Source organism: Nerophis lumbriciformis, linkage group LG14 (genome assembly GCF_033978685.3).
Source record: "Nerophis lumbriciformis linkage group LG14, RoL_Nlum_v2.1, whole genome shotgun sequence".
NCBI classification, from domain to species: Eukaryota; Metazoa; Chordata; class Actinopteri; order Syngnathiformes; family Syngnathidae; genus Nerophis; species Nerophis lumbriciformis.
In genome coordinates, this window is record NC_084561.2 from 20,424,128 (window position 1) to 20,439,166 (window position 15,039).

General features: G+C 40.6%; 1 protein-coding gene across 5 annotated transcripts in view; it reads left to right on the forward strand.

The window, feature by feature from the left end:
- The window catches only part of crb1 (crumbs cell polarity complex component 1), a 103,331-nt gene that overhangs the window by 56,985 nt on the left and 31,307 nt on the right, over nucleotides 1-15,039 (forward strand). For all 5 annotated transcript variants that reach the window (XM_061975864.2, XM_061975863.2, XM_072914652.1 and 2 more), the window contains 3 exons: nucleotides 786-1,728; nucleotides 9,039-9,083; nucleotides 10,394-10,516. In XM_061975864.2, coding sequence (XP_061831848.2) covers nucleotides 786-1,728; nucleotides 9,039-9,083; nucleotides 10,394-10,516 — 1,111 coding nt within the window. The remainder of the gene's footprint in view (nucleotides 1-785; nucleotides 1,729-9,038; nucleotides 9,084-10,393; nucleotides 10,517-15,039) is intronic.

The window sequence follows — 15,039 nt, forward strand, 5'->3', positions numbered from 1 at the left end:
ATCATTGTATTCCGTTTATATTTACATCTCACACAATTTCCCAACTCATATGGAAACGGGGTTTGTATACTTTTGACCCAGCAGGTTTGGTCACATTTTCAGTAGACCCATCATAAATTCATAAAAGAACCAAACTTCATGAATGTTTTTTGTGACCAACAAGTATGTGCTCCAATCACTCTATCACAAAAAAAAAGAGTTGTAGAAATTATTGTAAACTCAAGACAGCCATGACATTATGTTCTTTACAAGTGTATGTAAACTTTTGACCACGACTGTACTTCACTTTTGTGAGGTTTGCTCTATTGACATTGTGGTAGTTATCACAGTCATTATGGCATGGCTAAAGCAACACATCTAAAGGTGGTGCAATATTGGTGCAGTTAATGTACATTGCATGTTGTTATATATATATATTGCATTTGATATATCGTTATAATTAGTTTGACGGTTGTCTTGCCTCAAAGATAGTGTTGCAATTGGGGTATATTTTGAACACAACTTGAGTTACCAAATATTGTTCTTTGGTGTAACGGGTCTGTGTCCCTTACAACGCCTGTCTTTAGCTCTGCTGAACTCACATGGTCAATTAGCAACCTCTTGTTTACTGCTAGCCCACACAGATTGGGCCTCTCCGATCAGCCAATGGTCCTTCAGTCTTCAGGAGCGACTCCGCTGATGTCCCAACTCGGCTCCCAAGTTCAGACCTCCATAACCAGTGGCATCTGTGTCCTGCCAAATTAAAAGTTTTAATGGAGCTAACGTGTATCTTTTTGCTGTCCTAGGTTACTCCAATGCCTCTTTCCTGAATGACAGCACAACGCTAGTCTATCGAGGAAATGGTGACATTTCTCGCAACATTACTAACCTCTCTGTAAACCTGCGCACGCGGAAACGCAACGCCGCGATCCTCCATGCAGAGAAGGACTCTGCCTTTGTCACCCTCTCTGTCCAGGACGGTTTCCTCTTCATGGAGCTTCAGAGTGCCACCAGAGATAGCAAAGAGGAGGAGGATGACAAGACAGGAGCGCCCACAGTGAGTCTCAGCAGCGTGAGGACTGTCAGTGATGGCGAATGGCACAGTGTCCACTTGTTCATGACAGCACCGTGGGCTCACATGTCTCAGTGGTCCTTGGTGCTGGATGATGAAGTAGATGAAGCCAGCACCTCCACAGGTCTAGGGGGAAACTTGGACTTCCTCAGGCACGGAGTGGACATCTTCCTGGGAGGTTTGGCTCCTGACACAGGGTGGTCACTAGCTGGGTGCCTGGGGACAGTGGAGCTGGGCGGCATTGCCCTGCCTTATTACAGCTCCTCTCAGGTGAACCTACCACGCTTGCAGGAGCACCAGTTCATCCAGACATCACTCAGGCCTGTGCTGGTGGGCTGCAGCGGGGCGCCCGTGTGTACTCCCAACCCGTGTCTCAATGAAGGGCAGTGCCAGGACTTGTTCAACGCATTCAACTGCAGCTGTGCTGAGGGCTGGGCAGGGAGGTACTGTAGCTTCTTCACTGACACGTGCGCCTCCAGTCCTTGTGTGCACGGCAACTGCAGCGTCAATGGGCACACCTACCAGTGCACCTGCGAGCTGGGATACACAGGAGTGGACTGCGAGCAGGAGGTGGACATCTGTGAAAATCACTTGTGTGAACACGGGGGGACCTGCCTGCATGGACCTGACAGGTATGCCTGTCTGTGCCCGGAGAACTACACAGGACCTCTCTGCAAGTAAGTCCAGGCAAAATAAAGAAGACAATAATATTTTTGCACATTATAATCTGTTCCACAAACAAAAAGTATAGCAAAAGAGAATAGAAATGATTTAAGTGAATTATATTCATACAGCGCTTTTTCCATACTTGCCAACCCTCCCGAATTTTCCGGGAGACTCCCGAAATTCAGCGCCTCTCCCGAAAACCTCCCGGGACAAATATTCTCCCGAAAATCTCCCGATTTTCAGCCGGAGCTGGAGGCCACGCCCCCTCCAGCTCCATGCGGACCTGAGTGAGGACAGCCTTTTTTCACTACGGGAGGACAACAGGGTGACAAGAACTAAATCATCCAGACTAGAGATACATTGTATTATTATGTTTATCTTACCTAAAAATAAATAGATATTTATTAATTAAAAAAAAAAAAAACTAAATACATTTTTACTATATTTTGCTAAAAACATCAAAATTAATTGTATTTTTATTTTTATTTTTTCTGACTCCTTATTACATCCAGCCATAGAATTCTACATTAAAATAAACATATTTGAAATAATTAATTTTAAATTTAAGTTTAAAATGACCATATTTAATTATTAAAATAATTGCTTGTTTATCAACAACTTTAGCATTTTATTAACTACATTTTGAAGCTCTCAGAAGCCAAGTTATGTTATATTCCTTAATATTTATTTATGCAAGTTTGAAGTATCAATTATCCAAACACAGTTTTGTTTGCATATTTTCAGGATATATATATATATTAGAGATGCGCGGATAGGCAATTTATTTCATCCGCAACCGCGTCAGAAAGTCGTCAACCATCCGCCATCCACCCGATGTAACGTTTGATCAGAACTGCACCCGCCCGCCATCCGCCCGCACCCGCCCGAAGTTTTATTTACGGAGGCAATAATTGAGCATGGATTTCCAATCGCACTGGCTGATCACATGGGACAGTTAAATGTTTGTAATGCAACCTTTAAAAATCATTACGCGGTGATCGCGGTCCCAAAAATAAACTTATCTTGCATGATAATGTCCAGAAAAATTCGCTTTATATTACTATAGAGTCCTTTTAACGAATGAGTTTGATGGTTGAAAGAAGTCCTTTGTTCTCCTGCACCATGCGCGCGTGGGCTTTGGCCTTGCTTCGTGTTTGGTGCGCAATCCTGTCGGCTGTATTTCACAGCACGACATACTGTTAAAAGTGTTTATACTATTTATGCTTTCAAGTCCAAGTTGAAGAAATCTTGTTAAATGTTGACAGCATAACTACCAAAATACAGAAGTATGTCCTTAATATTTTTACAGTGCTATTTCTGTTGAAAAGTTCAAATGATTACATTAGAGATGTGATGTGCCACTTTTCAAGTGTCTGATGGCTTAAATTAATTTTCATTAATTTTTCATATTTTGAATTCTTTTGAAAGGCTTACAAAAAAACTACATTTGAATTGTAATTCCATGCTATTGACAGGACTATTAATTTTAATGAAGTTAGCTTACCATGTTTACAGTATGATAATTGTGATAGAAATGTGAATTTTAGGCACAGAATATTTTTTACAATTAAACAAGGCAGTAGATTATACAAGCTTGGACAGAAAGTTAATAATGACACCAATTTCTTTTTTTATGGAATTGTTTAGTACTGTTTTACTATTTGTTTACTGTAAAAAGTGTTTATACTGTTTATACTTTCAATTAACAAATTGAAGTCTTGTGAAAGGTTGACAGGATAACTGGCATTAACTGTCAAAATAATTTCAAACTATTGAAGTTAGCTTACAGAATAAACATGTCAATCAACCCATATGATTTTTGCTGTAATATTTTTGTTTTGAAAAGTCACTGTGACTGATAGAAAAGTGATGGTTTTAGCAACATTTTAACCTGTCTGAATGCTAATAATAATTTTGCGTCGGGGGGCGAAGCCCTGAACCCTCCACCAGGACTTTGTCCTGGACCTACCGGGGCCTGCGGCCCCTGGACCCTGGCTACTAGGTTTTTCTGATTTCAAAAGTTGGCAGGTATGGTGAGGTTATAAAGCTTTTGCCTGTTAAAGAAAGGAGACTGATCCAATGCAGCACAGACTTTCGCGTGCCACGCTGTCACGACCCAGACGCACACCAGTGCGCAATCATATGGGAGCCGCGCTGAGCGCACCTCCAAGCGCATCTTGCTGCCGGCGACGGCCAGGTATGGGCCCATGCTCCAGCGCCATCCATTTTCAGGGCTAGTTGATTCGGCAGGTGGGTTGTTACACACTCCTTAGCGGGTTCCGACTTCCATGGCCACCGTCCTGCTCTCTATATAAACCAGGGTGAGCCCCACCCCTTTCGTGAGCGCACTGCGCGCGGAGTGACCCCTGTTACGCTCCCCCGGCAACAGGGGTGGCGAGCAGGTAAGCTGCGCGGGCGGAGCGCGCGGAGTGACCCATGTTACGAGCCCCCGGCCACGGGGGTGGCAGGCAGGTAAGCTGCTTACCTGCTGCGCGTGACGCCGGCCGCGGCGAAGGCGGACGAGGCGGGGTGTCGGTGCGGTGGGCGCGGTAGTGACCCTGGACGTGCGTCGGGCCCTTCTCGCGGATCGCCTCAGCTACGGCTCCCGGTGGGGCCCTCTCGAGCGAGAGAAGGCGTCCCTTCTCCGCTCCGTAAAAGTGTCCATCTCTTTTCTTTTTTTTTCTTCTGTTGTGGCATATGCAGCAGGTGCCTGCTCGTTTTTCGTATGTGGGTAACAACATTTAACTATGTATATATATTTCCGAATTGGTTTAACTGCCACCTGCAAAAAAAAAAAAAAAAAAAAAAATCTAATTAATCCGCCCGACCCGACCCGCGCGCGGATAAAATCTTATTTTTTTTAATTTCATCCGCCCGATCTGCGGATAATCCGCGGACTCCGCGGTTGTGCCCGCAAACCGCGCATCTCTAATATATATATATATATATATATATATATATATATATATATATATATATATATATATATATATATATATATATATATGTGTATGAAATACTTGGTGAATTCTAGCTGTCAATATACTCCTCCCCTCTTAACCACGCCCCGCCCCAACCCCCCCACCTCCTGAAATCGGAGGTCTCAAAGTTGGCAAGTATGGCTTTTTCTCTAGTGATTCAAAGCGCCTTACTTTGAGAAAACCCATTATCTACGTTAAGCTACATTTAAACCAGTGTGGCTGGCACTAGGAGCAAGGTGGGTAAATGTTTTGCTCAAGGACACAATGGCAGTGACTAGGATGCGGAAGCCTTCAAGTTTCTGGCAGGCCGCTCTACCATCTTAGCCACGTTGCTGCAAGTAAGCCTAACATAGAGTACTAACAAATGTTTTGCCTGACATAACAACCTGCATCACTCTTTTCGTTTGCTAGAGTAGGTCTGTCCTCAACTAAGTCAAATCTGATTCCTTAGATTTTTTCCATCAGTCGAATCTATTGTGTTTTTTTTGGAGGAATAAATAAGTGATGATAGATAGATAGATAGTACTTTATTGATTCCTTCAGGAGAGTTCCCTCAGGAAAATTAAAAGTAGTATGTATGTAGTACCGGTAGTCGTAACGTCACAAAGATGTGCTTTAACACTTAGAGGTGAATATTCCAAAGTAGTTATAAAAGGAATACGGTCTTTCATTAAGGCGAACAAAACAAAGCTCTCATTTGTGACTTTGTCCACCATAAAAAAAAGGTTAAACTGCAGTTAATGAGGGTCTGGCATTCAGCGCCAAGAAGACATCAAAGTTGACCAAATAGAGGAAGCAAAAATTTTAGACATGTGACGTCACACCAGGAAGCAGTGACCGCTCTGATGAAGTCTGAAGTGACAGCCGAAACTAAGATTTATCTCTTTCTGATATTTATCCTCCCAACACATATTAACGCGCCGACCTTCCACAGAAGGGTGGAGGGAGGGTTAAAATGTTATTTATGTCCGACGATTTGACTGTGACGTCCTTCGTCGAATCAGACTCCTCCAAATTGAATCGCCAAATCGTCGACTATTTGAGGACAGCCCTATGCTATCGATAATATTCTGATTTTGCCTGAGGTACATAGTACAGTGTTCCCTCTCTACTTTGTTCTCTTACTACGGTTTATGTGCATCGCATATTTTAAGATTAAAAAAAGGTATGTTTATATTCACGTATTGTAACATCCCCATCCATCCATCCATTTTCTACCGCTTATTCCCTTCGGGGTCGTGGGGGGCGCTGGAGCCTATCTCAGCTACAATCGGGCATTTATTTGATATTACCAGCTGTCTATTCAGCAGTGAAGCTGCTTTACCCATGTGACATCATAGACGGCACGCTATTGGCGGACCAATCACAGAGCACTGTGCTCTCTACTCTTGCAGCTGATTGGCTCAGCTACATAGTGGCTCTTGTTTGCTACAGCAGACCTGTTGCTTTTTAGAGAACATTTGAAATGAATTGTAATCCCTATGATGTTGTCCAAAATGTCTGCGCCTTCTAAGGCTTCTTGGCAAAACCCAAGCTGCTATACATTTGGAGAAAAAGTGAATCTCCTCAATGCGATGATAAAAGAACAGAGTTTAGCTACAAGCTACTATCTACTACTAGTAGTACTATAAGAGTATTACTATACACAGTATTATCTCAGGGCCTAGTGGTTAGAGTGTCTGTCCTGAGTAGTTAGTCAAGTGTGACTCAAACAGTGATCTATGTTGCTAATAAAAAGGGATAGCGCCTTCCCGGTTAAGGTGAAGACCGTCCATCCTCAGCAGGCCCGCTTGGCCCCAGAAGGAGGACCAATTATTGCTAAAATTATATCCCCGTTCTTTGCAAAAGTAGGCCAACCACCTGCTCAGTGGCCTTGTGATTAGAGTGTCCGCCCTGAGATCGGTAGGTTGTGAGTCATACCAAAGACTATTAAAATGGGACCCATTACCTCCCTGCTTGGCACTCAGCATCAAGGGTTGGAATTGGGGGTTAAATCACCAAAATGATTCCCGGGCGCGGCCACCGCTGCTGCCTACTGCTCCCCTCACCTCCCAGGGGGTGATCAAGGGTTAAATGCAGAGAATAATTTCGCCACACGTAGTGTGTGTGTGACTTTAACTTTAAGACTGGATTACCCTGGCCACCCTGACACCACCATCACCATCATCATCATGCAGTTAATTATTTAGCATCATCATTCATGAGTACCAATATTTTATATGTTACAATTACATAAGAGTGTTCAACGTGTTTAAGAGCGTTGATGTGTTTATGCGTGTGTGTGACAGATTAATAGGTTGATAATAATAGGAAATTTGCAAAATGGAACTCCTTCAATAATTGAGGGAACACGATACACAGCAGGGGTTCTTCACCTCTTCGACTTCAGGGCCCAACTTTTCCATTACACAGGGGCCCACTCAAATATCAACACTGAATGAGTAATCTTACTCTTAATTTTAATGGTATTAAATAGTTATATCTAACCTACTAACAGTTTACAACCTTGTCAAATGAAAATAAACCATGTGTTAATTACAAAGATTATTATTTTTTTAACACCTAATTCTTAGTCTAGGTCAGGCTGATTAGAAAAATGTGTACAAACCAAAAATACTGCATAAGGAGGGACTAAAATAACTGACAAAAAATACAATTAACATGCAATTATGTTGTGCTAAAATAAATAGACTAAAGTTAAAGTTAAAATACCAATGATAGTCACACACACACTAGGTGTGGTGAAATTTGTCCTCTGCATTTGACCCATCCCCTTGTTCACACCCTGGGAGGTGAGGGGAGCAGTAGGCAGCAGCGGTGCTGCGCCCGGGAATCATTTTTGGTGATTCAACCCCCAATTCCAAACCTTGATGCGGAGTGCCAAGCAGGGAGGTATAGGGTCCGATCTCAGGGCGGACACTCTAACCACTAGGCCACAGAGTAGGTCTAAATAAGACTAAATAAGTAATGAATATGTTTCCTAACTAAACTCTCAATAAAATTAAAGTGCAAATGAAAATACAGCTTCACCACTTCAGTCATGTTTTTTGCGCTTAGGAAACTTCTCTATGACTTTAGTTTCAGACTTTTTCTGTTTGTTTGATATACAGTATTTTTCGGACTATAAGTCGCAGTTTTTTCATAGTTTGGCCGGGGGTGCGACTTATACTCAGGAGCGACTTATGTGTGAAATTATTAACACATTACCGTAAAGAGACTAGACGTATAAGATTTCATGGGATTTAGCAATTAGGAGTGACAGATTGTTTGGTAAACGTATAGCATGTTCTATATGTTATAGTTATTTGAATGACTCTTACCATAATGTTACGTTAACATACCAGGCACGTTCTCAGTTGGTTATTTATGCCTCATATAACGTACACTTATTCAGCCTGTTGTTCACTATTCTTTATTTATTTTAAATTGCCTTTCAAATGTCTATTCTTGGTGTTGGGTTTTATCAAATAAATGTCCCCCCAAAAATGCGACTTATACTCCAGTGTGACTTATATATGTTTTTTTCCTTCTTTATTATGCATTTTCGGCAGGTGCGACTTAAACTCCGGAGCGACTTATACTCCGAAAAATACGGTAGTCATTACTGCCACAAGTGGTGGAAAAGTGTATTACAAATAAGTACCCCTGCGGCCAACAGTTGAGAAAAAGTTTTATTTTTATATACAGTACTTACAAATGTTTATTATTGTGATTACATTTTACACTCGTGTAAAACCGGATTACACGGAGATGTGTATATGTAATATTTTGATTACTACATCGTGAGAGGCCTATGAAATGTCAATAAATTGTGTAATAGGAGAGGAAATATGCAATTTTTCTTTTGTCACTGCTAAACAGTTTTAGGAGCAACTGCATGTTAGTTAGTAAACACAAATAAATGATGCTAAATTGCTGAGACGAGGGACCACTCCATGACAGACAAGATGCTACGCTACACGCTATGTTCCTCCATATCTGTCTACGCCTGCAGCAAGCTCGTCTGAAGATGAATTTCTATTCTAGTGTCAGCCAGAAAAGGCCTCCGTCTGCTGCGGTGTCTCGCTGGTTCAGCGGCACTTTCTTTCCCTCTCATCTCCTGTTTGCCTCGGAGAAGAGGCAGGGGAACGCCGCCAACCATTTATCCCATAAACACGCAGCTCCTCGCATTTGGACTTTTTTTTGCGTGCACTCGAACCTTTGCAAGCAAGCCAGCAGACAAGCGGCACATCTCCCTTCACTGGGAACATGCACGCTGTAAAGTTTTCATCAAACTGACTTTGTTTTGTTTGTGTCTCTTTCTACCTCCTTCCCCCGTCTCTCCCTGTGTTCCTCTCCAGTGAACGGGTTGAAGAAATTCCTTGGTACATTGTTGTCAGAAAAGTGTAAGTCTTTTTTTTTTTCTTTCCACTTTTTCTCAGGTGCTTCCTGTTTGTTTCCTGCTTTGTCTCAAAAATGTCATGCACAATGTTCTTTTGTTTTTTTTGTGTTTGCGACAAAATGCCAAGCAAAGCTAATATTACCGCTGCATGTACGGGTGTTTGTTTAAAAAAACACACACCCAATGTCAACATGAGTGACAGCTGTGCTTCAAAAAATATTCTTGTTGTCCCAAAGTTGTACATTTGTCAAAAGGAGGAGGAAAAAAAGCTTGTATCTTGTAACTATTTAGGGATGAATTCCCGGTGACAAACAGATATTTTGCAACACTGCGCTAAGCAAAAGAATGAAAGCCATGGGATTTATGTCCAGCAGGTGAATAAATTACTTGATAGTTACCAAATAATCTGATTACTTGTAAGTAGAGATGTCCGATAATGGCTTTTTTGCCGATATCCGATATTCCGATATTGTCCAGCTCTTAATTGCCGATTCCGATATCAACCGATACCGATATATACAGTCGTGGAATTAACACATTATTATGCCTAATTTTGTTGTGATGCCCCGCTGGATGCATTAAACAATGTAACAAGGTTTTCCAAAATAAATCAACTCAAGTTATGGAAAAAAATGCCAACATGGCACTGCCATATTTATTATTGAAGTCACAAAGTGCATTATTTTTTTTAACATGCCTCAAAACAGCAGCTTGGAATTTGGGACATGCTCTCCCTGAGAGCATGAGGAGGTTGAGGTGGGGGGGTATGGAGTGGCGGGAGGTGTATATTGTAGCGTCCCGGAAGAGTTAGTGCTGCAAGGGGTTCTGGGTATTTGTTCTGTTGTGTTTGTGTTGTGTTACGGTGCAGATGTTCTCCCGAAATGTGTTTGTCATTCTTGTTTGGTGTGGGTTCACAGTGTGGCGCATATTTGCAACAGTGTTAAAGTTGTTTATACGGCCACCCTCAGTGTGACCTGTATGGCTGTTGACCAAGTGTGGATGCCATTCACTTGTGTGTGTGAAAAGCCGTAGATGTTATGTGACTGGGCCGGCACGCAAAGGCAGTGCCTTTAAGGTTTATTGTCGCTCTGTACTTCTCCCTACGTCCGTGTACACAGCGGCGTTTTAAAAAGTAATAAATTGTACTTTTTGAAACAGATACCTATAATTTTGAAGCCGATACCGATAATTTCCGATATTACATTTTAAAGCATTTATCGGCCGATATTTCCGATATTATCGGTCATCTCTACTTGTAAGCTTCTTTTGTGGAATCAAACAAAACACGCAGTTTATCTGCTTGTTCTCGCCCAGGCGGCCCAAGCTCCCTGTGTCTGTATGTGGAGATGATGTGAAGAACTACACCTGCTTCAACGGAGGGAACTGCACGGAACGTGAGCTGTCATGTGACTGCCCGCCTGGCTTCACTGGACACAGGTATGACGGAAACAAACGTGGTTGGTAGGTTGTGAGTTCAAACCCCGACCGAGTCATACCAAAGACTATAAAAAAAAAATGGGACCCATTACCTCCCTGCTTGGCACTCAGCATCAAGGGTTGGAATTGGGGGTTAAATCACCAAAAATGATTCCCGGGCGCGGCCACCGCTGCTGCTCACTGCTCCCCTCACCTGCCAGGGGGTGAACAAGGGGATGGGTCAAATGCAGAGGACAAATTTCACCACACCTAGTGTGTGTGTGACAATCAGTGGTACTTTAACTCAGTAGACTTTCACGGGCGATATTAAGGATGAACTGAACTGCACCGGCTCAGTCCAAATCTAGAAGCATAATTAACATGTTTGTTCTTCTCGCCAGTTATTAACGATAACATTGACTCGGGCCTGCTAAAGAAGCAAAATGTCGCCAATCAGCTGACATCAGCCCTCATTTCTAGTTGGTTTTCTAGTGTTTCCTAACCATGGAGCCAAGGCCCATTGTTTAGAGCCGTGTATAGAGAGAGTCTTGCCAACTGGGTTTCAAAGTTGGAAGCAAACATGGCGCCCTGTTGTCACGTAAGGGGCTTTTCAACCAATCAGAGAGAGTATGGCCAGAGAATCTCCTAAATGATGGTTGGTCAAAAGCCCCTCACATGACTGTAGGGCGCCATGTTTGCTTCCAACTTTGAAACCGAGAGAGAGAGTATGGCCTAAGGCTGGCCATACTCTAGAGCAGTGGTTCTTAACCTGGGTTCGATCGAACCCGAGGGGTTCGGTGAGTCGGCCTCAGGGGTTCGGCAGAGCCTCCGCCGCGGAGGTCAAGACACGCCCGACTCATCGTGTAAACAAAAACTTCTCCCTGTCGATGTATTATGCATACCCCCAAACAATGTTCCTTCTAATTTTCCATATGTGTGAGCAAACGCAAAAACTCCTTGAGCATTCATGTGGAGCGCATGTGAGCGACGTCAGACGTGCACATGCACTGTGGTCACACCTGCAGCACACCTGTCCCAAACCTGACTAAATAACAAGTTAAATGTTTTATTATTGTAATCAAATGACAGTAGTCAATTCCATGAGATTATTTTCTCATATAAGTGTTTTGGCCCACTTACAATGACTACAACATATTGTTTTTCATGAGCTGTGTACTAGTATTGTATGTCTGGGTGGGGGTCCTGCTTTGGAAATAATGTGTACCCCTTTCAGATATCGCATTTAGTTCCCACTAAAACATTCACATGTTGCACAATGAGATGTAAACATGGGATTATGTGTACATTCCTGTAACTTTCCGTTTGTAAAATATATCTTTATTAGTATTTCTTTAATATAACAACATCATTTTATGCTTACGGTTCGGGTTCGGTGAATGCGCATATGAAACTGGTGGGGTTCGGTACCTCCAACAAGGTTAAGAACCACTGCTCTATAGTATACACAGCTCTGCCATTGTTGAGAGAGCTGCGGGAGGCCTAAAGGGCCGCCAAAAACATGTATTTTTCAGCTGTGGTCTCTATGGGCCACATCAGTCCTCGGTTGTAATACACTTTTCCACTACTTGTGGCAGTAATGACAATCTCAAACAAACAGAAGAAGTCTGGAGCTAAAGTCATAGAGAAGTTTCTTAAGTGCAAAAATTATGACTTAAGTGGTGAAGCTGTATTTTCATTTGAACTCAAATTTTAAGGACAGTTATTTCGGAATCATGAAAATTATTATGATTTATTATTAATTTAGTTATAATTTATTTATTTTAGCACTGCATAATTGTATGTAAAATTATTTTTCAGCAGGTTTTATGAGTCCCTTCTTTTGCAGTAGATTTGATTAGTATTTATTTTTGTAATCAGCCTGACCTAATCTTGATAATAATCTTTGTGATGAACATTTGCTTTCATATCATTTGCCAAGGTTAACCTGTTAAACTGTAAGTAGGTTAGATATAATTATTAAATACGATTAAAATCAATAGTAAGTGAGTGGGCCCCTCAGCAGTGGAAAAGTTAGGCCCCGAGGTCAAAAAGGTTAAGTACCCCTGGGTTACATTAACCAATTACCACTTTACTACGATCCGTCATAATCACAGTTCGGAACGTACCATGGTTTTAAGGACAGTAGGGGAATAAAAAGCAACACAAAAACTATCCAGCTTTTGTGCTGAACCATTTTAATGATTTTTACAATAAAACATAAAACACTGTAGGCTGCTTGCAGGTGCTGTAATTCTACAATTAATATCCATCCATCCATTTCTACCGCTTACTCCCTTTGGGGTATAATTGTCAAAATATCTTTAAAATAAATATGTACACAGGGCCGCCCCTGGCTAAATTTGGGCCCTAAGAAGAATTTTCTTTTGAGCCCCACATTACAAAATGTTTTTCACTTTTTTCATTTATGTGGAATGATTTTTATACTTTTTAAAACAATCTTGAATTCAATTTGATGCATGTTTTTGTACTAAAACTAATTAATCAATGGTTCAATACATTATTGAACAATTTCTACAACATATTTAACAAAAGTAAAATATAAACTCAAATTAAACTGCGGTGGACATTGTTGATATCTGGGGAAATTTGCCATTATATTCTTATCTGTGATGGAGCAGGAAGAGGCTAGAAATACAATAGCCGTAAAATGTCATATAAAATGCCTTGTCATTCACTAATTGACATTCTACATGCGCTTATTCATGCAAAAAGCCCCCCTGCTTCCTTCACCGCAAATCACAGGGACCTGCGTGTGGAGGGGCGGCCCTCAACTGTCTATACAGGTGTATCTTAATTAGTTAGAATATTTTGTAAAAGTTATTTGATTCCAGAGGTTTAATTGAGAATAACAGACCAATTAAAGGTGAGAAAGATTTTTTTTTTTTTTTTTTTGGTGATTAGAGTTTAGAATATTGAACATTTTCCCCAATTTTGTGAGATACTGAAGTTAGGATTTGTATTAACTGGAAGTTATAATCATCATGAATATGAAAACAATTATGAAATACATTCTTGAAATATTTCACTATACATGCAATGAATCTATAGAAATTATATAGTTTATAAGGCTTCAACTTTGAACTTTGAATTGAACTACTGATTATATATTATATATATAGTATATATTTTAACATTGTAATTAAGATGCACCTGAAATATAATAAACATTTATTGGAATGAACAATTTTGTAATTATTTTTTCATTTTTCTTTTCTTTTCCTTGTTATGTCTTGCCAAAACAAGTACTTGTTAAGTATTTATTTATCTTTGTTCACTTTTTAAAAAACAATGAATTAATCTTGTTTTACTTTTTAATTTAATTTTAATTGTATTTATTTTTTAAAGAACTGTATAGATGCCCTTTCTGATGGAACCATGGTCAGAAAATGTACCTCTTGCCCTGTGCTATGAATGGCAAAAATGTGTACTATTAACACCACCAGTGCCGGCCCAAGCCTCCATGGGGCCCTAAGCAAAATTTGATTTTGGGGCCCTCTATTTCTGCCAGTAATATTGATTGATCATTCACACACCTACTATAAACTCATTGCGGCTCTGGCAGTGTTGTTTACATTATCCTATTGTCAGCCTGGCATGTCTTTACAAATGACATGTCATTTATAAAGATATGGGGGTGGCCCAGTTAAGAACATAAATAATACCAATGAATGAACGAATGATGTCCAGAGTGCCACATATGGTTCCTAATCTTAAAATGTAGAAAACATTCAGCTACAAGGGTGGCCTGGGGTTGAACAGTCCAAGTGATAAAGCTTTGTATTTACAGTAAAAGTGTCATCTTGTCTCATCAGTCTTGTACATATTAGTCTTTAATTACTAGTTTATATTTTTAGTTAATTGTTCATATTTAATGTTTACTTTGTACAAAGAGAGCGCAGTCTACTGAAGTTAAATTCCATGTGTGTTAAACATAACTGGACAATAAAGCTGATTCTGATTCACTTTATTATTTTGGTAACAAAAACCTGAAACAGCAATGTGCAAAAATGTTGACCTAAAATTGTGTTTTTGTACAATAATATATCTTTGATCATTTAGAAATTATCAGTCAGACTTAATTGCTTTTGGGGGCCCCCTGGTGGCCGCGGGGCCCTAAGCAAGCGCTTAGTACGCTTATGCCTTGGGCCGGCTCTGAACACCACCAAGGATAACTTCCACATTTCTTATGAAATAAAAAAATGTTTTCAAAAGGAATGTTCAGTAAATTCAACTTCTGAATTTGCAAATGACAAATAATTATTTTGTACTGTAAAACAACGTTTTTAAGGGGTATGCTGCTTAGAAGTGTTTTTCCCTTAATTTAACAGTTAAACACTCTAGGGGTGTTCCATACATCCATCCATTTTATACCGCTTGTCTTGTTTAATTTAGACAGCTAATGGGTTTGAAAGGACAAAAAGGCCTTTAGAATTAAATGAATAAAATTGTAATACAGTATTATTTTTTTCAATCAAATCCTAAATCATCAACTTGAGTCCAAATAAGAAAATATTAACTGTTGA